General features: G+C 44.4%; 1 protein-coding gene across 4 annotated transcripts; it reads right to left on the bottom strand.

Moving 5' to 3' along the window:
• Nucleotides 1-991: 991 nt before the first annotated feature.
• Nucleotides 992-22,439, bottom strand: rtn3 (reticulon 3). Of its 4 annotated transcripts, none has more exons than XM_084691029.1 (9): nt 22,074-22,439; nt 17,767-17,814; nt 11,139-13,811; nt 6,942-7,149; nt 5,979-6,135; nt 4,977-5,046; nt 4,224-4,270; nt 3,737-3,795; nt 992-3,579 (listed from the first exon to the last, which is right to left on the bottom strand). In XM_084691029.1, the coding sequence occupies exons 1-9, from the start codon at nt 22,159-22,161 to the stop codon at nt 3,531-3,533; spliced, it is 3,399 nt and encodes a 1,132-aa protein (XP_084547155.1). In that variant the 5' UTR covers nt 22,162-22,439; the 3' UTR covers nt 992-3,530. The 4 variants fall into 4 exon arrangements, with proteins under 4 accessions (XP_084547155.1, XP_084547156.1, XP_084547153.1 ...); XM_084691030.1 differs by having other exon boundaries at nt 5,979-6,117; nt 22,074-22,431; XM_084691027.1 differs by lacking the exon at nt 11,139-13,811 and having other exon boundaries at nt 5,979-6,117; nt 22,074-22,355.
• Between the last annotated feature and the right edge of the window lie 612 nt (nt 22,440-23,051).

Raw genomic sequence — 23,051 nt, 5'->3', positions numbered from 1 at the left:
GTCAAAAACACAATTGGAGCAAGAGACAGGTCAACTGGAGTCATAAACAGCTACTGCTGCAGAAAGACAGTACTTCACAAGCTGGGGCCTAATTGTTTTTTTTAAAGAACCAGATGGCAGCATTTGCCTAGTTTGAGGATGAGATGGGCTCATGCATGCTGCATACCAAACTGCTATCCCTCCCTCCACCCCTGTCTGTGATGTCACATTAGCCAAGTAGTTATTTTAGCTAGCAAGGTTTAGACTAGAAGTCAAATACCTTTCATTTGGATTGGGTCACAATGGCCTGTGATGGTCATTGACCCCCCTTTAGCTTTGCTCTGACATAGCACTTAATTATTTAACAGAAACAAGAAAACATTGATTAAATTATGGCGAAATTACAAAATAAGACTAGACCTTGTTTGTTGCAACCATTTTTGTTTGTGTATGAATATATTTATGCCACGGGGGGGGGGGGGGGGGGGGTTAAAATGACAGTTTGGAGAAAGTGGCTTTGGTGAATTCACTGGCCCTTACCTTACAGAAAAGAACAGTCTCTGTTCAATTAGTAAATTTTTCTGCTTCTGTTTATATTTTATTTTCAAATACCCTCTCCTTGCATTTCAAGGCAAATGTGTTGAAATATGCATTCTCTCCTTCATGATCCTTGTAATAAATATCAAAAGTCAAAGTCTACTGACTGGTTATATCAGTTATGCCACAGGAACGTCATTACATTGGCAAACCTATATGATACGCACAGGGGTGAGTCTACCCTTAAAACAGTTGTTATTCTAAAATAAGAGGTCTGGCCTCAAGTTGGTATAATCCCCTCACCAACAACACAATTTCCTGACTGACGGCAAACATTGGACTCAATCTTCTTATGCTAAGATGCCGTTCAATCATGATTCAAAATATAATCTGATGGGGCTGTGGTTGAGGCCTGGCAATATGCTTTCTGATCGAAAGTCTGAAAGCCGCCAAAGGAAAGAGCCCACACAGCGGAATCCTTTGACATATTTTTATTAACTCCACGTTGACATCAGTACAGGGACCACATAGTTTTTTTTTTTTTTTTACATTTTTCTCTCTTTTTTTTCCCGGAACATTTTCCCAAACTCAAAAGGAGAACTAAATCCAAGGCTAACAAACATAGCTCAGGTGTTAGTTAACACATGTAGTTACCAATAGTCAGAAGCAAAACAAAAAACGCCAAAAGAGAAAACGACTCCTGACAACCCCTCTCCCTAAGATATAAAGATGAAACAAGAAAAAAAGCAACATGCTTCAAAGAGAAACTAGTTTTGAAGTGTGCATGTACATTTATATAGTATATTACACTGGAGAAGTCTAAGACACTATCTAAAGAAATTGTTTTTGTTTTTTTTTGCAGTTTATTCTGAACATACGTAGGTGCATTGCCTTTGTTGTGAAGGTTTAACTGAAAGATGGAGTGCACTCATGAAAGCCTGACTGCAGGAACAAACCCTTTAGAGAGCCACACATGAGGTCATGGTGACTGGATGTTCCAGAAGCCGGGTGTCACAAGGGGCACTGTGGCTTACAGACTTTGTATACCTTCAACTGAGTGAGTGTGTGAGTGAAAACAAAACACACAGTGTTGATTGTAGGGGCTAAAGTTGACTTTATACACCAGTAAAATGGTGGATTCCATGTCCAGTCAAAAGGTTTAACACAGACACATGTACAAGGAAACCAGGCATTGTTGTTATACATCTGTGATTCTACTCTGACCACTGAAATACAACCTTGCCTCAATGTCACACTGTGGTTAGCATTCATGGGTAGGAATGTACTATTATGTCATATTGCAGGGAAAACATTCAGCAGTTTGGAGACATTTGAATAGTAGTAGTTGTAGTAGTCAGTACTGCATTGAGGCAATCTATGCATCATCGAGTTGATCGATCTTGTGTTAAAATGATCCTTCGATGATTGCTTGCTTGCTTTGGGCCTAGTGACATTGGTGAAACAAGAGATGAAACGGTATGCAAATCTCACTTTTAGATACTTCTATAGAAATCAGTTTCAAAGACACATTGCAATTACAGGTGTAACAGTAGCCCTAGAATAGATGACCATGGTTTTTATATTTGAACTCAAGACACCATTGAAGAAACCACAAATAGTAATCATCTTATAACATTAAAATGGGTTAGGAATATGTTACAGCCTATTTAAGGGGTAAGAATCTTGTTTCCAGCTTATGCAATGACATGCGCATCATGGCATCTAAAGAAGATACAAACAAACAAACGCCTTTTCCAGAACCTTCCTTCCTCTGTGTTCTCTGCTCTACTTCCAGCTACCTTCAGAATGGGAACAGTGTTTGACCTCAAATCCAGCTATTCCCCAAGAGGTCTTCCTCAAGACATAATGTTACATTATGAAGCTTTATAAAGCTCTTATGAAGCTTTAATGAAGCAGATGGGGAATCAAAGCGGCAATTCTATTAAGTAATAATAATAATAATAATAACAATAATACCAAGAATAGCAATAATAGTAATAATCATCGTAATTTACAGAGTTGTGAGACTTCAACATTGAGTTGGTATGAACAGATGTAACAAACAAGTAATGACTAATGTCAGGATGAGGGGTTCCATTTATATATAAAAAGCAAGCTAACTTGTTCCCTACAGCAGGATGATTCTGCTGTAGTCTTACTGTATTTATATATACACATAAAACATTTTGAATAAAAATCTAACAGGGTGAACTAGACCAAATTATCACAGCTGGCTCAGTGTTCTAATCTTCTTTTTTAAATTAAATTTCAAAAACTAAATGTTCAGTGCATTGCAGAAACGTTACATACATGAGTGCCTTTTAAGGTGAACTGAAACACAACTTAAGAGGCCAGGGATCAGAAACTCCAGAAGTTTCCGTCAAAACAAACCTCTTTTTTCTCTCCATTCAAATGCCTTAAAGAGTGAGCAGGAAAATGCTTGCCACAATTACACCAAAAACGTTACGTCTTTTTATTTTTTTATTTTTTTTAAACTTTTCAATGTGTATTTTTGTACTTGCTTTCAGCGAAAGGTATAGTTAAAAGTACAGACTTTTGCTTTTGCGAGACAAACGCCCATCCTAACAGTCTATAGTCCACCTTCCTCCTGCTGGACACTACAAACCAGGTCATAGATTCAGTCTAGTTCACATTGACCCTGACTCGATCTTTACAGTGCCACGCCGTCACGACAAGCATCTGGTCACTTTGTTACATCACTTCCTCCGCTAGCGAGGCGTTTCCTGTAGATGCAGCTGCGGTTATTCTTTATAATGCTTGTAGTAAAGCCGCACGGTTTACACTGGGTATTGACTAGCTGGGAGATCATGTACTACCTACTGGCTGAATCTGTGCAGGAGGGAGGACGATCAACAGAAGAGGGGAGGAGAGTTTGGTGTGAATAGGGTGAGAAGGATCAGGAGAAGAGAAGGGCGAAGGGAAGGGGTTTCATATAAGGAGGTGTTGATGACGATGATGACGGTGGTAATAAAGGAGATGATTGGCCAGGTCGATCATTCAGCTTTGCTACGCTTCCCAGCGCCGGGTAGTTTCTCTTGCAACCTGAAAGAACAGAGATCAATCATTTAGTACCGATTAAATATGTCTGGTAACACCTGACTACTAACCTTTGAAATGATGTGTGTTGATATGCGCATGACCAACAGCACGTATAGAATATTTTGAAAGTGCACTGAGTATACAGTTTGAGATCACTTACTTAGCAATTGTGGTGTTGACTTGAGTGCGTGCGAGATCAATGTACTGATCAATCTGAGTCTGAAGGAAAGAGAGAAGGAAAGAGAGAGGGAGAGGAAGGGAGAGAAAGAGGGGGGGAGAGAGGAGCAAAGGCAGGAGTGAGCTTGTCTGGGTCAATAGCAGATCTGTTATGACTGAAATAGAACAATGTTATATTGTTACTCCAAGATTTGAGGTCATGAGATACAAAGACATCGGTGATCAGGTGCCGTTACATGAATAGTCAGTTGCCAGGCCAAAACCGTAGATCCTGCCGGACATCTTTACATACCATTCAGATAGGACTTAAAAAAGTATTTGCGTAGCCCTAACGCCAATAGAATTCCCAACTGTGACCTATTACTAAACACTGCAATGGCCTCATTACGAAACTTGGATTCATCAGTCACGCGTTGTAACATTTCAGGGTGAGTCAGGGCCGGATGGAGGCTGTGTCAGGAGAGACCCACCTTGTTCTTCTCGTAGACGGGGGGCACGCTAAAGAGGAGGATGTCCGCTGAGAGAGGATGGGTGGAAAACGTCAGAAAAACATTCAGACGACATTGAGGTTTCAGTTAGGAATCTTTTAAACACAAAAGACATGATAGCCTTGGCTGTTAGAGACTCTCCCTCCCCCCGAGCCTAAACTCAATTCAGATCTTCCATCTTCCCAGCCCACTTAAATGACACAGCTACAGCTAGCCTTAACATGCATGACAGGCCTACAATACCCAGAGGCCTTTGACTGGGATTGGTTGACTGATTTAGCTTTTTATAGAATTTAGCAAGTTGTAACAAGGAATTTAAAGAAACAGGACACAATATAGAATGAAGCAGGTGTTAAACATGGGGCATTGAGTTGCTTACATGTCACATGGGGGAGACCACATGAATCAATTATGGTGTGGCGCTTGTGACATAACTGGCCCCCCACACTATCCCCGCCTAGCGTCTCTCGCGGTTGTATCAAAACATTCATAGGAGGGACGCGAACACGGATCCATCCAGCGAGCCACACCCCTTCAGGGCACCAGCCGGCTCTCCTGTGATCCGCTCTGCACTCGGTAGACTGGCATGGGTCTGAACCGTTTACATGTAGCACATATAGAAATCCAATCCAGAGGAAGGACCTGACTCCCTACGCGACACAACAGAGACTTCAAACACCCGATGTGCACCGTTGCATTTCTGTCATTGGGGATGTGTGCTTGCCGGCATCTTACCCAGGATGAGGATGGTGATTCCGTTGAAGACGGCTCCCACGTAGGTGAACAGCCACATCACCACAGCCAGCTGGGGAAGACGGACAAGACTGGGTCAGGGTCTCGTTAGAGCACGGGGTGCCCAGGGGGGAGGGGGAGGGGCATGCACGCAGGATGTGATGCGTTTTGGTATGTACACATCCTTCAGCTGAACAAGGATCCTTTCACCGTAAAACAAGCTTTCATCGAAAATGTTCTTGGGCGAGTTGTTCGCAGCACTACGATCCTCATAAGTTCAATCACGTGATGCTGAGGTTTGTTAAAGGCTCTATACGACTTGAGTTGGGAGTATGGGGGCTTAGTGGGGTGATGGGGGTGGGGAGGATGTTAGGGAGGATGTGATTTCTATAAGGTCAGAAGAGCTTCGCTACAGAGATAGAGTGTGTTAGTGTCACTTGGCTGCTCCTGGGATCCACAGCCCTCTTGGTCTCATTGGCTGGTGTGTCTGGTTAGCTCAGGCCATCATGAAGTGGTAGCCCCCCGCCCCCCTCTCTTTCTCCTCTTCTTCTCCCATTGCATCCTTCTTCCCCTCCCCATCGCCCATCCTCTCTCAGTAGAGAGCTGCCAGGATTCTGGGTCAGCAAGCTATGACGGCTGCTTGTGCTAATCCCAAGGCCTGTAGAACTTGTGTCTGCAGTGATGCAGACAAGCATGTCATCCCGTGATCTTTTTTCCAGAGTCACATGACGAACATTCCAATAGATCCCGGCCAATCCACGGTGCATTATAAGGCCGCTTTAGATACTACACAACCCGGAGGTGACGAAAAAAGGCTTATTACGGCGCGGTGTCCGTGTGAGTGTCCATGAGAGAGATGTATAAAAAGAAGGCGAGGCGAAGGAGGGGGGTTGAGGAGAGGGTGGACACAGGGAATGTATGAACAGGTGTTGGGGGGTGCTCGTGTGGGCCTTCCCTGCAACAGTCCGCAAGGATATTTTTGTTTGTGTGCGTGCGTGCGTGTACCTTCAGGGAGTCCACGAGGTCCTCCACCAGGAAGAGGCGGCTCAACTGCTTCAGGCCTCGGTTGATGTAGCTCAGGCTCACGTCGACGTTCTTGCGGAAGGTCTCTGGGGGAATGCTTAAGTCCTTCTCCATCAGGGACCTGAGGAGAGAAACCGAGCTACCCAGGGTGAACACATGTCGAGCGGAGCGCCTGCTAGCTGCTAACGCTAGGCACTAAAAACAAACAGTCCGGTTTCAATTGATTACAATCGAAGCTTTCCGGAGTGCTAATCACTAAAGCTGAAAGTCTATTTAAAATCTGGACACATTGGATACTCCCTCACTCGGAACACTTATTCTAAATGTCACTTGTTTGTTTTCTTCTTTTATGTGTTATAGGCACAGAACGGTTAAGGGGGTCCTAAGTGTATGTGACTGGCCCGGTCTTTGTGCTGGAACAAGACCCTCCGGCCCTGGTTCAACCATAAAGGTTGTTCTATTAATAAAACTAATACAAGGAGATTCACTGAGGCATGGGGGGGTTGTGTCAGGCCCTAACATGACAGAGCCAGCTCTTCACATTTTTGGAGGGTTCCTGAACAGCTTTAGGCAGGAAGGGAAATTACTGACGCAGAATGTCTGGGCTTCAAATTATTATATAATATGTCATGCAATATTATGAAGATGTTCATCATCATCTATAATCTTGAACTATGGAGACTCAAACAGAGCACAAATGTCCCTTGCTGTTTCCCCTTCTTTAATTCTTGCTTAAAGGGACTACATGGGTTTTAAAGTATCATAAATCGAGGCCCATTACAAAATAAACAACCAATCTGAGTGGGGAGCCATTAAAAGGGGGAAAACCATGCTGAGTAACCTACTTAGAAGCCTGCAGTGTCTTATAAAACAGTCCCTGGGGGGCGGGGGGGTATGGGGCCAGGGAGGTGAAGGTGGGCGAACGAGCAGGTATTTGCTTCTTACTTGAAGGGGTGTCCGTCACCGGACTTCTGGACGGCCTGGACGACGGACTTGTAGATGCGGAAGGTGATGGTGACGCAGAGCAGGGCCAGCAGCAGGTAGGACACCACGCTGATGACGCTGAACGCAGCCAGGGACAGCAGCAGCAGCATGGACAGGCCAAACACCACGCCCGACTTCTTGGGGTCTCGCCAGTGCACCAGATCCTTCACTGTGAGGGGGGGGGAGGGGAGGAGGAGGAGAGACAGGCGAGGGAGGGATGGATGGAGGGAGAGGTGTGTGTGGCGGAAGGAGGAGGAGAGACAGATTGTGTGTGTGTGTGCGTGTGCGCAAAGTGAAGTAAAGAATTTGGGAGAGAGAAAAGGAAGAAATCACCTTAATCATTGAAATGACCACAAACATACAGATTAACCAGAAAATCATGGACTGTAAATAATAACTGATGCATTACGCAGTGGTCCCCTCTGGCTTCATATGGCTCAGAATAGCTTTTGCATGTTGGTGTCTATATGGACCCACACATGCATAACTGATACTCTATCTAGTATGATTACGTAATACCGTGTTCTTTTGGCGTAACTTCCTGTACTGCATGTAAAAAGCATTCAATGCATTTAAAAGAATACATCTGCTGTCTGTGCCGCCCGTGTCAGTGGGGCTGAGGACTGTGGCTTGCAGATGGAATACAGGAGAAAAGCTCATAAACCACAACTGACAACTGGGTTTTTTTTCTCCCCTTTTCCCTTGCTTAAAAAAAAATATATATATTTACGGAGCTTTTCAACGTTTCGGAGAGTAAAGTGGCAGCCTGGGCAGCTGACCAAGATATGTGCTTACAGATTGAAACAGAAACACCCACCTTCCCCTCGCTCTCTCTTCTGCCCAAAACATTCTACCCTTGTGATACCACACAAACGCACAGAAAAACATGAACATACAAACTACAATACACACACACACACACACACACAGGCCTGGGTACAAAGAACATGAGCAAACATTTTAAGAGTCAGGCCGAGTCTAGCTGTAGGGGTGGGAGGTGCCTGCCAGTGTTGGCTAACCCACCATTACCCAACTACTATGTGACTCATGCTCAGATACACAGAGCACAGAGCCAGAGGAGCCAGAGGAGGCCTCGCTCGCACGCCGCATCTTCTGGACAGAAACACACAGCAGATCCAGTCTGACATGGACCGCAGGCGAGTTCTGTCAAAATAGGGCAGCTCGGACTCCCTTCCCCATATGCTAACTGCTTGTAGACAGCTGCTCTGAGGCCAAACATACAGACCGGTAGTAGGAATGTATCTATTCCTACTGTGAGTAAATTGTAGAAGTGATCACTTTTATGAGACCATGAGATATAGATTAATAAAATGACAAAAAATATATTATCCATCCTGTTAAAGCAGTAATTAATAGGGTCTGTTTGTTTTACATGACTCTATTGTGGGAGCTTAATTAGGAAACCATTAGGGAAACATTGACTGCTCACATACAGAAATATTTCTACTGACAGCAGATAAAGGCTGTGAATAATGTTAAATCTATCGATTATTCACCCACTTTAGGCTCTGTTTTTTTGTTACTTCAATTTTAGAAAACATTATTGAAACCAGCCGTCTACAGCTAAGCAGGCAGCCAATAAAGCCTACTGCTAAAATAGGGTTGAAAAAGGTTGAAAAACATGTTTACAAAGCACTGTTCCTGACAGCCAGTTCAGCAGCACTAGCAACTGTGGTCGGACAGAGAGTGCTCCATTGTTCCTGATGCTGCATGCTGAGGCGACTATGACAGCATGAACGGGGTTTTCACACCCACCACTGCAGGGGTCTGTGTCCCTCCCAGAATGCTTTGCTGGTACCCACAGGGAGGAGGTTCTCCATTATTGGTCCCTCCCTCCCCTCTCTCCCGAGCTGCATTACAGGCCCTAGATCTAGCTGTGGCGGGTCCCAGTGGTAGAGGAGCCGCAGTGGCCTGCTTTCTACCTCGCTGTGCAGAGAGCATCTCTTAAAGGTACAAGCACCGCTCGCTCCAACAAAATGTATGCATGTGTATGTGTGTGTGTGTGTGTGTGTGTATGTATATGCCTGAATGTGTAAGTGTGGACCCTTATCTATTTGTGTGTGACCCTATTTCAGTATAGCTTTTCTGTTTATTTATTTTTTACTTCAACAAAAGATAAACCCTCAGACAGCTTCATTAGCAGAGTCAATTGCCATTGTGATTTGTAAACATAGACATGGCTGTACAAGTCCCGTTTTAGTATTCAGATGATCCGCTACTAACCCCAGCCTTCCTCCTCAAGTCAACACACACACACACACAGAAGATTAACATAAGTCTTCCACAACAAATGGGACTGCCTGATTTGAACTAATCTTTAAAGGCCTGGCAGTCAAGTGTAGGATTTCTGACGAACAAGACGCATTGAAAGCCTTCTCTGCCGGCCACTGATTCTGTATCAGAAGGCCCATTGGATCACCATTAGGTGATTATTGTCTTGGCTCCTTAGAGCAGAAACGAGTACTACAGCAAGTTAACAATGGAGATCAGTCATCTCAAACATTTAGCCGACACCCTCTAAAATAAACTCACCTAGCCAGGCATAACCCACCCAATAACCTAGTGAGTTTTGAAGCAGCAGTGGAGAGAACGACTAAAACAGCACCGAGGTTCACATCTGAAGACAATCATTTAAGACTGTCAGGTTTAAACTCAAAACGAGTCAAATCAATTGAAGTCGTCTAACAAAAAAAAAAAACATTTACTACATTTACACAAGAAGATTGTAAAACACATACATGCATTCAGCATGTCTATGAGCACTGATCTGTAGGTCTGCTTTCAACAGAGCCTCTTTCAGCAGAATTGGGGTTCTTTTTGAATTGCTTCATTGTCAGTCCCTCCGTGATTCCTCAAGAACACTTTCACCTAGTTTCTGGTTGCCTGAGCTACGACCTACAGCTCCATACCGCGCCCAGGGTAGGTTATGGCATGTGCACCAGCGCCTATGACAGCCAACAGACCTTACTCTGTCTGCATACCAGCCAGTGTGTGCACAGCTTGGGTTTCATGTTAGCATGGGCAGGGTGGGAAATGTGTGCTGGTTAGAGGGCTTCCATTGTGGGTGCATAGTGAGAATTACCTTGGCTAGGGATAGTTCTACCAATTTGACATTTTAGCCCCCCCATAAAAGTATAAACTGCGAGCTAGTGTGTGGTACGAATGGCTAAATATGTTACATTCACTGTAACATATGTTGTAACCTCAGCAACTGTGACACAAAAGCAAAAGCTGAATCTTTTGCTAGATAAGGTGACTATCATAATTTGTATGTACTCATTCAAGGCAGATACTTTACTGTTGGAGGGAGAGATGAGTTTGGACTCGATGACGAGCAGTGGGGACAAGACTGTGTGACATCTAGCTAATGCTGACTCACTCAGAGCCCATATATCGGCACACAAAAGATGAGGAGAGGCCCAGTGGATCAAAGATATCAGATCCTTATTGCATAATTGTGCCGCATCATTGCTCTTGTAATGTGTAATCCCACATGCATCAGATGTTAATGATTGGCCATCGTGAAAGGTTAAGTAAATCTCCTTTAATGACCGTCATCTTTCTGGAACGAACGCCTCCTGTAAGTGCAGTGTTCTGTGGAAAGTTGCATCGAAGCAGAAATCCAACACTGGGGATCGACTGTTCAGCCTGACTTCCAGGGCCATGGCAAGCAGACACCCTGACGCCATGTTTATAAACCCCACTGCAACCCACCTCCATCCATCCACTGCCAAGCTTTTAAGGACATAGGGCAGGATAGGATCTTAATATTACACAGACAAGGATATCTCTTCAGACTATATACAGCTTGCATGGTCACACAACCTTTGTGAGCTCTCACAATGTCTGCAGAATGAAACCTTCCATAGAGCCTTTGGTAAAATGTATAAAACAATGTTAGTCAACTAACAGCCATTTCATTTATGAATGACAATTTTCACAGCAAAAAGGTAATAATGTCATCATAATACAGGGTTATCAAGATTCTTCAACACGTGCAAAGTGTTAGGTTTGGTTTCCACCTAGAACAGAACTACAGTTGTGAGAGAAAAGGATTAAGTGAGAGGAGGGTGGGGTTTTGTGCAGTGCTTGTGTGAAAGGTTTGCAGGCATAAAGCCCAGAGGGAAGACGTGTTACCTGACAAGTGGGTTAGTATTGCTGTCAAGACATGCTCGGCAAGATGGTAGGCCTCGGCCACCCACTGGTCGATGGCCTCTACCTCTTTCGAATACGAGCTGCTGTCAGAAGCAGGCTTGGTTTGAGGAGACGAAGGGATGGGATTTGAGTTGAAGGAAGTCTGGGATTTGCCCAGGTTGGAAGCTGATGAAGCCTTGACATGGGACTGGAGATCTTCCTCTTCCTCCTGACTGCTCCCCAGATCTTTGAGGGCACTGATAGTGAGACGTTCCTGCTCCAGATCCATCACCATAGTAGGAGGATTTTGGGAAGCACCCATCTTGGGAAGTTCATGCTTGGTTGAGAGACCCTGACTGAGATCTTCTGGTTCCTCATCCTGTTGTGACTTCAGGCACTCCCTCATAAACTCCACAAAGCTGTCTGTGGCAGCAGAGACAGAGCATTCAGGATCTATGCTTTCTGGGTCACTTGTCGTGTCGGTTGAACCGTGATCCGCTTTAGTGTCCTTTTGGGTCTTTGCAACCACGTTGTGTGGAAGGATGGTTTCACTGTTGACCATGTCTTCGGGAACAACGTTATCCTTTTTTTTCAGATCTGTCCCTGGTTCCTTGACACTGCTTTGCGGTTCACTCTGGAAAGTCGAATAGGGATCTTTGGGAAACTCCATATGAGATGGTTGAGCACCCACTGGGTGGACAAAGGACTCTTGTGAAGTCATTGAGGTGATTTCTTCCATATCTGTAATCTCTGTTGTAGCACTGTTCAATGGGAGCAGAGTTTCAATATGAATCTGAGATGTTGGGTCTGAGGGCTTAGTGACAGTGTCATAGTCAAAATCTTTCAACTTGTCATCAAAGTCATCAAAGCCTGGTGGTGCATCATAATCATCAAATGACTGTCTATCATATCTAGCCGTCATGTCGTCCTGCATGAAGCTGGATCTCAAAGGTGCAACAGTTTCCATGTATTCTTGTTTCATATCACTGCTTGGCTTCTCATCCATCTTTGAAGTGGTGCTTTGTGGAAGATCCCGCGCAACAACTTTAGCCAAGTCAGACTGACCCAAGACTTCTGGTGCATCATCTGACCACTCATCATCATTGTCTGGAAAGTCAACGTCTACCGTTTTTATGGATGGTTTGGCAGTGAAAGTGGGAGAAGTTTCATCGGCCTCCTTACAGGTCTGTGTTTTGTCAGATTGTGTTTGTGAGGCATCAGAACTTGGGCCCTTTGAGACAGCTGCATGCTGTAAATCATCGATAGCTGACTGTCTGTCAGCCTGATCAGAACCTGGTTTGAGGACCTTGTGTTGAGGCGAGTACTCGGGATCCGAGTCAACGGGAGAGGATGGAGGAGAATAACCTCCCATAAATTCTGAATCTAAGGGTGGGATTTTGGATGGTTCCGTTTTGGTCACCTTGGGTTGAGGTTCAGCGGATATGGGCGCCTCCTTGACCGGGTCTTTGACTGGATCTTTAACTACTTTGTAACTTTCATCCTCTTCCTCCTCAATCTCCATCTCCATCTCCATCTCTTCATCACTGTAATTTGGCTCTTCTGTCTCAATAACATTAATAGTGGGAACTTGCATTGGCTGTTTCTCCTGTTTCACTGGTTGGGACTCTTCGGTGGAGAGGGATGAAGAGGAGGGGGCTGAAGGCGCAGGGGTTGGAAGGTTTGATGGAGAAGGGATAGAAGGGGCAGGGATAGAAGGGGCAGGGATAGAAGGGGCAGGGACGGAAGCTGCATCCTCAATGACGGTGTCATCAGACTCTCCTGAACTGTCCACTTCTGCCACTTCCAGAGGCTCCATGTCACCACCGCACAGAGTCTTCTTGGTCTCAGAAACCTTCTGCTTTGGGTCAGAGGCAGCGGGAGGGGAGGGAGGTGGAGATGGGGAGTCAAAACCGACCGGTGGAGCAGGTGAAGGGGTGGGCTCAGAGTCTGGTTCAGTTGGAGGAGTTTGGATGTCCGGTTTCTTCTGTTTGTCACACATGTATGCAGTTGGTAAAAAGCTCATGTCAAATTCAGCCTCCTCTTCAACGCTGGACTGCTTGGCTGAGTCCTGATCTTTCAGTTTGGGTGCTTCAACGGGAGAGTCCATGAAGGCGTCAGGGACACCAGCAAAAGCTGCTGGTACATCTGGTATGACTACATTTGCCCCCTTTATCTCATGCGACTTACTGGACTTCCCTGAGACAAGAGAACACTTGCGTGAGTCTACAGCGTCGTCAAAGTCAGGAACGGGGGGTAAATGGGCCCTCATCCATTCAGCCGTGTCTTCAAACTCACTGCCCTGTCGGGCATCTCCCAGGACCTCAAAGGGGGATTCTGGGGACTCTTGATCAGTGGAACCCCCTTTCTTCTGGAAGACAGGAGGGGCCTCCGCGGGCGCCTCAGTCAGAGACTTCTCGTAATGCCGCTCTTTGAAATGAAGCGACGCGCCGTCGCTTCGATTCTCGGGCTCGCTCTTCTTCGCAGCGAGGGCTTCCAGGGCCTTGATTCTTTCAGACACCGGGGATGTCTTTATTGGCGAGTCCGGTTGTCCGTCGGGCGGCCCCGATCCCTCGCTCCCATAGTTACCAGGAGAGAATGAGCCTGGTTGAGAGGGAAAACGGAGGGAAGTGGCCACACCTTCTGAGGGCTTGTCAGAGCCCAGGACGACCCTTTTGTCTGCATTTAGCCGTGCGGGGAGTAAAAGAGGGGAAAAGGAGGCGAGGGAATAAAGAAATCACACAAACACTCAACTCCCATGCACGTCCAGTATTATTCAGCAGAGGCCAGAGAGTCGCAGCCCAAGCACTCATGCACTGCGTTGGTCATATTGCTTTGATGGATGGTGGTGTCGACGTCTGCATGCTGCTCTTAACTAACCAGGAGTTGTTGCCATTGAGAAGACCACTCAATAAGGCAACAAAGACAATGGCTTGAATGGTCTAAATGAAGCAGCAGCAACAAACAAAATTGTATGAAACCATGTAAATCACAGTAGACCAGTGCACTAGGTGAAATGTCAGTCATAATCTATAGTTTAAAAAATACATTGTCAGAGAACTAGAAATAGAATGCAGTATAACATTCAGTTGCTAACCTAAGGACACTTTGGCTTAAGTATAGAATAATTTCCAACCACAAACATGAAAGGGTTAATACTTTCTATCCTTTATAAGAACTATACAGAGCGACATCAATGAGTTCTTTAGGAGGTCTCACTTCACTCAACACCGAGTACAGGGTGGATCAGAAATATGAAAGTGGTGCAATAAAACGCAGAGTTGGAAGTAAATCACGTAGATTCTTTAGATATTATAATTTCATATCATATAATTTGATCACAATCTCAAAAGCATCAAAGCTAATCTTATTAATTAGGTAATTTATTAACAATTCAGTTAACCACAGTATCATCTAATGCACTGGAGTGAGTCATTCCTAAAATAAAAACACTGCACAATCTGAAGATAATAATTTAATTTAATTCAGAATTTGAACGTGACTGTACAGGACTCCTAGCCCTCAGATGCTAGTTTGAAAAGGAAGCCCTGACAATTTCCGTTAATTAACTAACCAACTTAACAAGAACATGTGAGCAAGCCGTAGAGTTTCTAAAAGACTCAGCTAATAAAACTAAGATAACAGGAAGGGAAATCCCGACCATGCCCCTTGCTCCGTATTCTCTAACAAATAAATCCCACTGTACTGTCAATCACATCACAAAGCAAGCAAACCCAACGCCACTTCCCTATGCCACTACTGAGGTGACATTGGAGTATGTCTGGTAACTATTAGCCAGCATACCTAGCGCCACGGCACATCTGAGTGGCTTAGTCCACAATATGTTCCAAACAACTGCTCCAGTAATCACAGGATCCTTTGCAGCCAAAATGTCCCCCAGTCATTTCCAAAACCCGGTGTTAAGAGAATACTATGGAGAATTGGCAGATATATCATGCCTCATCTCTGCAAGTCAATGCCCCCAGCAACTTGAGACCAGGGTTTAACCCCTGGTTTGAGCCAAAGTCCATCAGCGGGGTCAAACGTGCAGCTGTTGCTTCTCAGTCCAAAATATATCTGAAGGTCAACTACTCCTTCTGCACAATAGGCCTTTTTTTCCACTACATAAGGCTACATTTGTGACACATTGTTGGCGTTGCATTGGACATTTCCAATGATACTGTTCGTATGATAACATCTGACGGCCTGCACAAACACTTTTTTATAACTTTGTTGATGTGATGGGGAGCCCCAGTGCTCTCCCTGTGGTCATCCTGACCCTCCAGATACTCTGGCAAAGCCCACAGGACAGTTGTTTGCCAGGAATCAGCCGCTGACTAGAGCCCTTTGTCTTGGTCTGGACCCCTTTGCCTCCCCTCCTATCTAGCTATTATGCATTGTTCAAAGTAGGCCACACGAACGGACTTTCAATCCAGCCGAAAGCAATGTAATATCTTGGCTCTACGCTCGTAAACAAATTCCAACCCAACAAAGCCACTGTGAACATGTACCATGGAGAGCTGAAGCATAAACTTCCTGATTGGAACCCTTAAGAACTGGACCCGAACAACTGGTAAACCCTCCGATGTGTCGTACTGTAAGTTATCAAACAATCGTGTTTAAACGGTAGTTAATTCTCTTATTTTATAAGTGCCTCACTGCAGAATACTTCCACATCTGACTTTTATGTAATCTTCTCTCCGCAGTAATTGTAGTTGAGTAAGAGTGCTTAAGTACGTGGGCGTCAAAAAGGGACACTTTCATTTATTAATCCCCTATCCAAAAAGACAACCCCAGAGCCTCTGCCAAAATATCATTTCAAGGCAACTAACAAGACACAAAAGAAGGGTATCTTTAAAGGAAAAGCACTGAAGGAAGCAGTTCATTTAATTATTCTTAATCAAATTGTTCTTCATAAGATACAGCCTTCTAAGACATTCAATGTTCATTGCCCACAAAATTCTCAGAAAGCAAAATACATTTATGTCCCACACTGCGCAACAGCAGGAGAGAGCACTTCTAGTATTACTCGAGTATTGAATCCAGAGGAACAATCTTTATAGATGACAAAAGCCTTCGGAGTCAAAGGAGTCACATCAACTTCCACCAGAAATAGTTAAGTCAATTAGTAGTCGAGGGATTGGGACCAAGGCCTCTGTGATTGGCTCACGGTCTCCAAGAGCGTGTGTAACTCGTACCTCTCACAGGTACAATAAACGTTTAGATGTCCAGCTAAAAATGTAGGTCTGCACACAATGTTTTTATCATTAATGCTACCATCAGGAATGGTGCTGTAAAAAACATATATACAATGGTTGAAAATAAACAATGAAAATAAAACTTATTTTTCTGCTCCAGGGGTGACTTGCATGCATTAAGCCTAAAAAGCCATTAGCAGAAGGGTGTGGAGCACGAGGCAAGGTGAGCAGCCAGCGTAGTCCATGGTTCCGACCCCTGGAGCAGTGGTAGATGATCCCTCCCAGTGCCGCTTCTCCTGGGGGTCTGGATGTTACCAGGCTGGGGGGCTTCCAGAGATACAGGGATTGGGGGGAGGTGATTTGCTTGGGGGCATCTATCGAAGGACAGTGCCCCCTGGGACACCAACTGGATCCATTTTTAGGTTTCTACTCTCGCACACACAAAGTGAACTTGAACTTCTCTTCGGCTTTCTTAAAATAAAGTGGCAATCTTGGGATTATCTTAGACCTACAGTGAGTGCTGCTGACCTAAATAGTGCTCGCTAGCAGGCAGCAAAGACTGAAATGGATCAGATTGCTGTCATCTGTAGGGACTTGGGGTTTTGTGACTTTAATTTGTAGGTCTTGTCAAGATTCTCAAGAGCAGGGAAGAGAGGGTTAGAGAGGAGGGAGAGAGTTTGATAAATAATCAGGCTCATTCAGACCATGCATGTTAATGTGCTTCTTTTATAGGGGTTATGCTATTCTCAGTGACGGAGGCTTGGCCAGTAAACAGCTCTTCATGCATCTGATACCTAAATACCCTATCTGGAAAGATGGATAAAGCTAGCTAGTACCAACACCATTGACAGACTTAACAAAACAAATATAATTTAAAATGGCCCATCACATTAATTGTGTGAATCTCCTGCCACAAGGGATTCTGGGATATCAGAGAATTATTGGGAACAGGAAAAAGAATGATCCCAAGCTCTTCCCTTGATGTATTCAGGCTTTGTTTGGCCTTTCATCTGTGAACCACTTGGTAAGCAAAGTCTTATTTGCCAGTTGGCGATTTAAGAATTTGAGAGTCAGACAGAGGGAGGAGCTATACTGGCCTGCTAAGTTACAATTAGTACTGCAAGGGGTAAGCATTTAAAACCAGATGGGTTTTCTCGGGGGAGGGGTGGAGAAAGATGGTTGGTTGAGAACTGCGTCGGGTTGGTATGTCCGGGGAAGGGGGACTGGGTATGATTGCGGGCAAAGGTTGTTTTTGTTGTGGCCCCATTGGCACTTGTTTGGTACAGTCTCTAGAGTAGGGCACTAGAAAGAGGGATGGAGAGAGCATTACTGCGGCAGGCGAGCAGGAAGGAAGGAAAGAGGTAGAGAAGCAAGGGGAGGGATGAGGAGAGCAGAGGACAGAGCAGGCGAGCAGCGTAAGAGAACCATCCACTTGCCTTGAGGAGACTGAATGAGAGATACAGGCGAAGAGGAAAGAAAGGAATCTGAAAAAATAAAAAGGACAGAAGAATGAACATCCTGCAATGGCAGCAGGTAACTCCTTTCCCCATAACAACCCACTCTCCCACCCCCTCCCCCCCTTCTATGCATTAACCAAAGAGGTCCTATGCATTAACTAAAGAAGTGCTTTCTGACATCCAACCTTATCCACTCTATAGACGCTACACTTTACAAAACTATCAGAAGCTACTGTGCAAGCACTACTGTAAAGACGAATCCTTTATGTCCATGCAAGTCTGAGATTCTATTATTTTACTCCAATTAACTTAAACATCAGTCCATGCACTTATTGTTTCCTATGCAAGCAAAGTAGAAAACAGACAGAAAGGAATAGACAGATAACAAGACTACATACAAACTATAGACAAATGCCACTGTATGTACAGTTACCACTAAGAATAGCATAGTTTCAAATAACACTGTATGACTACGTATCCATTTTATACTTAAGTATTTAATGTTTCTCACAATTACTAAAGATGCCATCCAGACACCCACATTGCACTCACTGGATGTGAATTATGTAACCTTAACAAGTGAACACATTTTCTGCCTCATTTCTGAACCTCACGTGATCTTTCTGAATACAATATCAGCCTTTGTCGAGAGCACTAACAATCTCCATGAATATTGACGTCGGGCTGAGGTACACATGTTTTCTTCGCCTTATGGCGCGCCTCATGGTTGAACATTTACCACAAGCAGACATCTAAGGAACTTGGATGAGAAATTTGAGGGATGTCCACTCAATAAGCAGGTTGATCAAGAATCGCCGTCGCTGTGAACGAATCGCAGCCAGACACAGGCAGGTTGGGCTGGCCGTTGGCACCGCTTGAGAACGCCCGCCTCGCTTTGCAGCATTCCAATTCTCAGACTCGCCCAGAAGCGCACTCTCACTACGACACGCCTTCAGATTTTCCCACAACCGAAGCACCAATGCACTCACCCTTTTGTTGACATTTCCAAGCTTGCCTGTAACGTACAAGCTCATGAGTCACACTCATGGCCACACCACAGCATAGTCATTTCTGCTCATCCACAGAAACATACTTGAAATTGGACTTGGTCTCTACTATGCAATGCAAACTAGTACAATTGTATGTGTTACAGATGGGCCACGGACTGTCTATCTAGCTCGATACATCCACCGTTGAGCAAGAGCAAATGGTGCTGAAAATGCCTCTCATGAGGAAGATGGTGACTCTCTGTGACAAGGGTTAAACATGCCATCATCCCAATTCATGTTTTCAACACCGCAGGTCTTCTGTGTCAAAACTATCATGTGGGTGGACTGGAAGTGAAGACACTTGGCCACCATGTCACCTCCTGCACTTCTAGCACTGCTTGGTATGTCTGTGGGGATGGAGGTCACTCAGTGGCAGTCCTAGCACATTGTGCGCCCAGGGCGAGTTTATCACTTGCACCCCCCCCCCCCAGGAGGAATAAATCTTGTGCCGCCCCCTATCCCGTCGGTCGCCCCCCCGACAGCCCACGGACTACCGTCTCAGCAAGCAGGGGTGCCTGCAGCTGCCTGAAGGGGGCACCGATATGCCAAATCCCCACAAACTGAAACGATAGATAAGACAAAACCGCGCAGAGATTTCTTTTTTTTTTTATGCTCGAGCCCCCCCCATGTGACATGAGAAAATACCGCCGGCTTCCCGGTCTGCCCGTGCCTAAAACCGCCCCTGAGGTCACTGGAGGAGGGGTGGGGGAGGCTGGAGGTAGCTGGGGGGTTGACACATGGAATTCCAGTCACGCCAGCCATGTCTGTCCCCTCCCTGGGAGCGAAGAGACATGACACCTGAACCCCCGAGCTGGTTTGCAGCTTCAGCCCAAATGAGCGACCTTACAGTTTATAGTCAGCACCAAAGCCTGCCAGAGAGGGAGAAACGAGAGGCACAGAAAAAGGGAGAGAAACGAGAGGCACAGCGAGAGGGCGAGGGAGCCAAAAGAACCCCATGTTCTCTCCAGACTCTAGGCTGAGGTAGGGCAGGATCTACAGGCTCAAACATCTATACTCTGTACATCATTCCCTTGCCTCTGACAGTTGCTACTGGATCTGTGGAGGACGTTACTGCTGTAAATCTATGACCGTGAGAATATCACTTTCACGTTCACAGAAAAACAATGACACGTGATAAGATCATTTGTCTTGTGTTTGGCATGTAGCAAATGTAACCTTAACCAGCGATTGTCCTTGTCTAATTTAGCATAGGCCTAGACTTTATGAGGTGAAGTTTGACATTGACTATAAACTGAAAATAGGTGGACATTCAGATCAAATGTCTATAGACTGTGAAACCTGAGAAGCATTGCAGCAGAGCATTTAGCTTTGCCAACATGTGTCGATACAAATTGAATTACCCATGCTGATTAACAATGTGCCTACAGTAGCTATCTATCTACTTTGGGCTTTACCGTCAGTGGTTTGGCCTAATAGGAAAACTATAAATAGACAGTTGGGCAGAAGTGAGGAGAGAGGAAATACTTGTTTTACAACAGTAAATCAAACACTTACAGGTTTGACACCTTATACCATATGCATAGCATATTTGTAAAATGTGCTGTGTATTACAAACTCTTTCAGGGGGATATTGTAATAAAGTAATTGATGGACAAAATATTCACATCCCATGTTTCAGGAAGCTGTTGAGATCTCTTGGATTCATTTAGAAATGTCACTTCCTTGGTGACAAGTTTGGCTTTTCAGCATGCCATGGAAGCCTGCTGGGTTCTTTCAGTGCAGAAGAACATAGGAGAGACTCGCCAGACCATCTGCGATGACTGGTATGGCAGATGGTGTGGCGAAAACTAAAGAACACAATACAATGACTTCACACAATTTCTGCCTTCACCTGTTCTCACGATGACAAGGGAAGGTATTGGACTTCTTGTACCCATGTTCTAACTGACGTGCTAGGCTATCCCTAGGGTGTGATATTAAATTATACTACTGACACTGACGCAGTGAATCATTACAAGACTACAAGCAGGTTGGTCAGCAGATACCATTTTAGAGGAGATAAAGAAAAAGTTTGAAAGGACATTCATGGAGGCTACCAATAGGTGTAACATTTACAATGGGTGAATATCTTTGAAAAACTCTTATAATTTCATTTTTCTTAGTTTTCTTTAAAATACTATTTTCATGCAAAATTGCCATGACACCAATCAATTAACAACTGGGTAGGCTATGAACTGAAACAAGGTTGCAGTCAGACATTGGTTACAGTGACAATAATGTAGGCCTATCCTCGAATAAAACGGACCAAGGTACGTTTAGAATTCATTTTATTAATCTACTACCCAAAATAAAGTGTTTGAATTTCTTTATTTTTATTTAATTTTTTGAAAAACCTTGTAAAATGTTGTATCAAAAAGGATCGAATTTGAATGCTGGTGCTGGGACGTGCTCTGTAATCAATTTCCAAGGCTTTGTTTACCATTTGGTAAAACGATACACCGACACAAAAAAGCAACGCGCCTTTAAGAGATCCTCCCTTTGCCCGTTGCCGAGTAACAATGCATCTGCAGTGCAGATCGCCGTCGCCGCAACATGTAGCTTTCTGAATTGATCGAGGTCCTATGAGGGAATAATTATTGTCACCATATTCCGTTCGCATTTCTGTTTTTAACATATGTAGGCTAGAGCTATGAAAGCAAACTTTAAGAATTCACAGAACACCATCTTGAGGTTATGGTACGGGGGTGGGATTTTTCTAGGCCGTAGCCTAATATAGACTACCTGTTTACCATGGGTAGCCTACATACTCTCTGGAGACAATTGTGTGTCGGATTAAAGATCCTATTTGTATAGTTTTTATTATTTTTCACTAGCAACTTTCACCCTATTAAATTAAAAGGCACCACTGTATGCTCACGTGTAGGCACGTCTGTTTGTCTGTATATTCAATTCTAGACTAATTACCATGGCATCAATTTATCACCAAGAAATGGCAAGTCAACTAGCACTGCCGAAGACTTGGCTCGTTGATAATGACAGGACTAACTTCTGCATGACAACGACAATCCTGAAAAGGCAGAAATCAACTGACACAAAGGAGAAGTTTGAGAAAGATAAAACGAAACACAAAGACATACAAAATATAGGCTATAACCTCTCTTAATGTTTGGCACACAGGCGGTGCCATTTTCATGCTACTCGGGCCATCGTTATAAGTAGGTTAATACATATTCACAGAAACAGGCTGACCGACTTCATTCGCACAGTTGTTCTTACCAGATAGTTTTGAATCTTTGGTAGCAGAGTTCTGGCCATCCGCAAACCCCTGCGACGACGATATCTGGGCGGACTGCATTGGATCCATTTTTCAATAAATTATATAGCTGCACAATACTTAAACGTATGCTGCTTATCGGCTGGTGTCCTTTTAAATTGGTTATTCGGCCGACTATCCTTGTATTCCCCAAGAGTGGGACGTTGTGGCACCGAGCTTCACCTTAACGCACACGTCCAAGAACTGAATCGCTGTAGATGTGCGCAGGGGGACAGACCAGTAGGAAATATTGCTATATCAGGATGAGAGGTTGACGTTCGCCCTTAAAGGGATATCTGTCTATTATCTTACATGTAGGCTAACATGCAAACCATTTACCGTTGTTTTCAAATATACATGTTAGCGTAGACTAAATTAGTTTGAAACGGACAGATCTATGTTTAAGACAGATCTTATTTTAGAATGGATCTGAGATATACTTTTACTTAAAAGGACAGTCATCATTTTTTTGATGGTCTATTGCCAGTTTATGGAAACCAGTTGGCCTACACTTGTGACGAATTGATTCAGATATAGGCCTAGGCTAAGGACAAGGACAAGGCTTCAACCATAAGTTACTTATGCGTACAATTTGACATAAGAGTAGGCTAATTCAAATGTTTTAGGATTGTTTAAAATCAGACATAATCTATGTGTGGAAATGCATGAACGTTTGCACATGAATCGCCTAATTAGACTAACAATAACGATCAACGCGATGGAGGCAAGGCACAAATAGGTCTATAAATGCAATAAAAACGCTAAACCAAAGTGTTTATCATGCTTCACGCAACACAGACCATGCCGTGTGCACGCCTCTTGTCATTATGTAATGTTTACTACAGTTCCATTTTGTAACAATGTGGCTGAATAATATTGTAATGTTGCCACCTGCTGGCGATTCATATTGCCCATTCTCTTGTTCCTAAACTAGTTACTCT

Source organism: Hypomesus nipponensis, chromosome 25 (genome assembly GCF_054491055.1).
Source record: "Hypomesus nipponensis isolate SF chromosome 25, ASM5449105v1, whole genome shotgun sequence".
NCBI lineage: Eukaryota > Metazoa > Chordata > Actinopteri > Osmeriformes > Osmeridae > Hypomesus > Hypomesus nipponensis.
The sequence above is the reverse complement of the archived record's forward strand: the minus strand, read 5'-3'. Positions and strand labels throughout refer to the sequence as shown.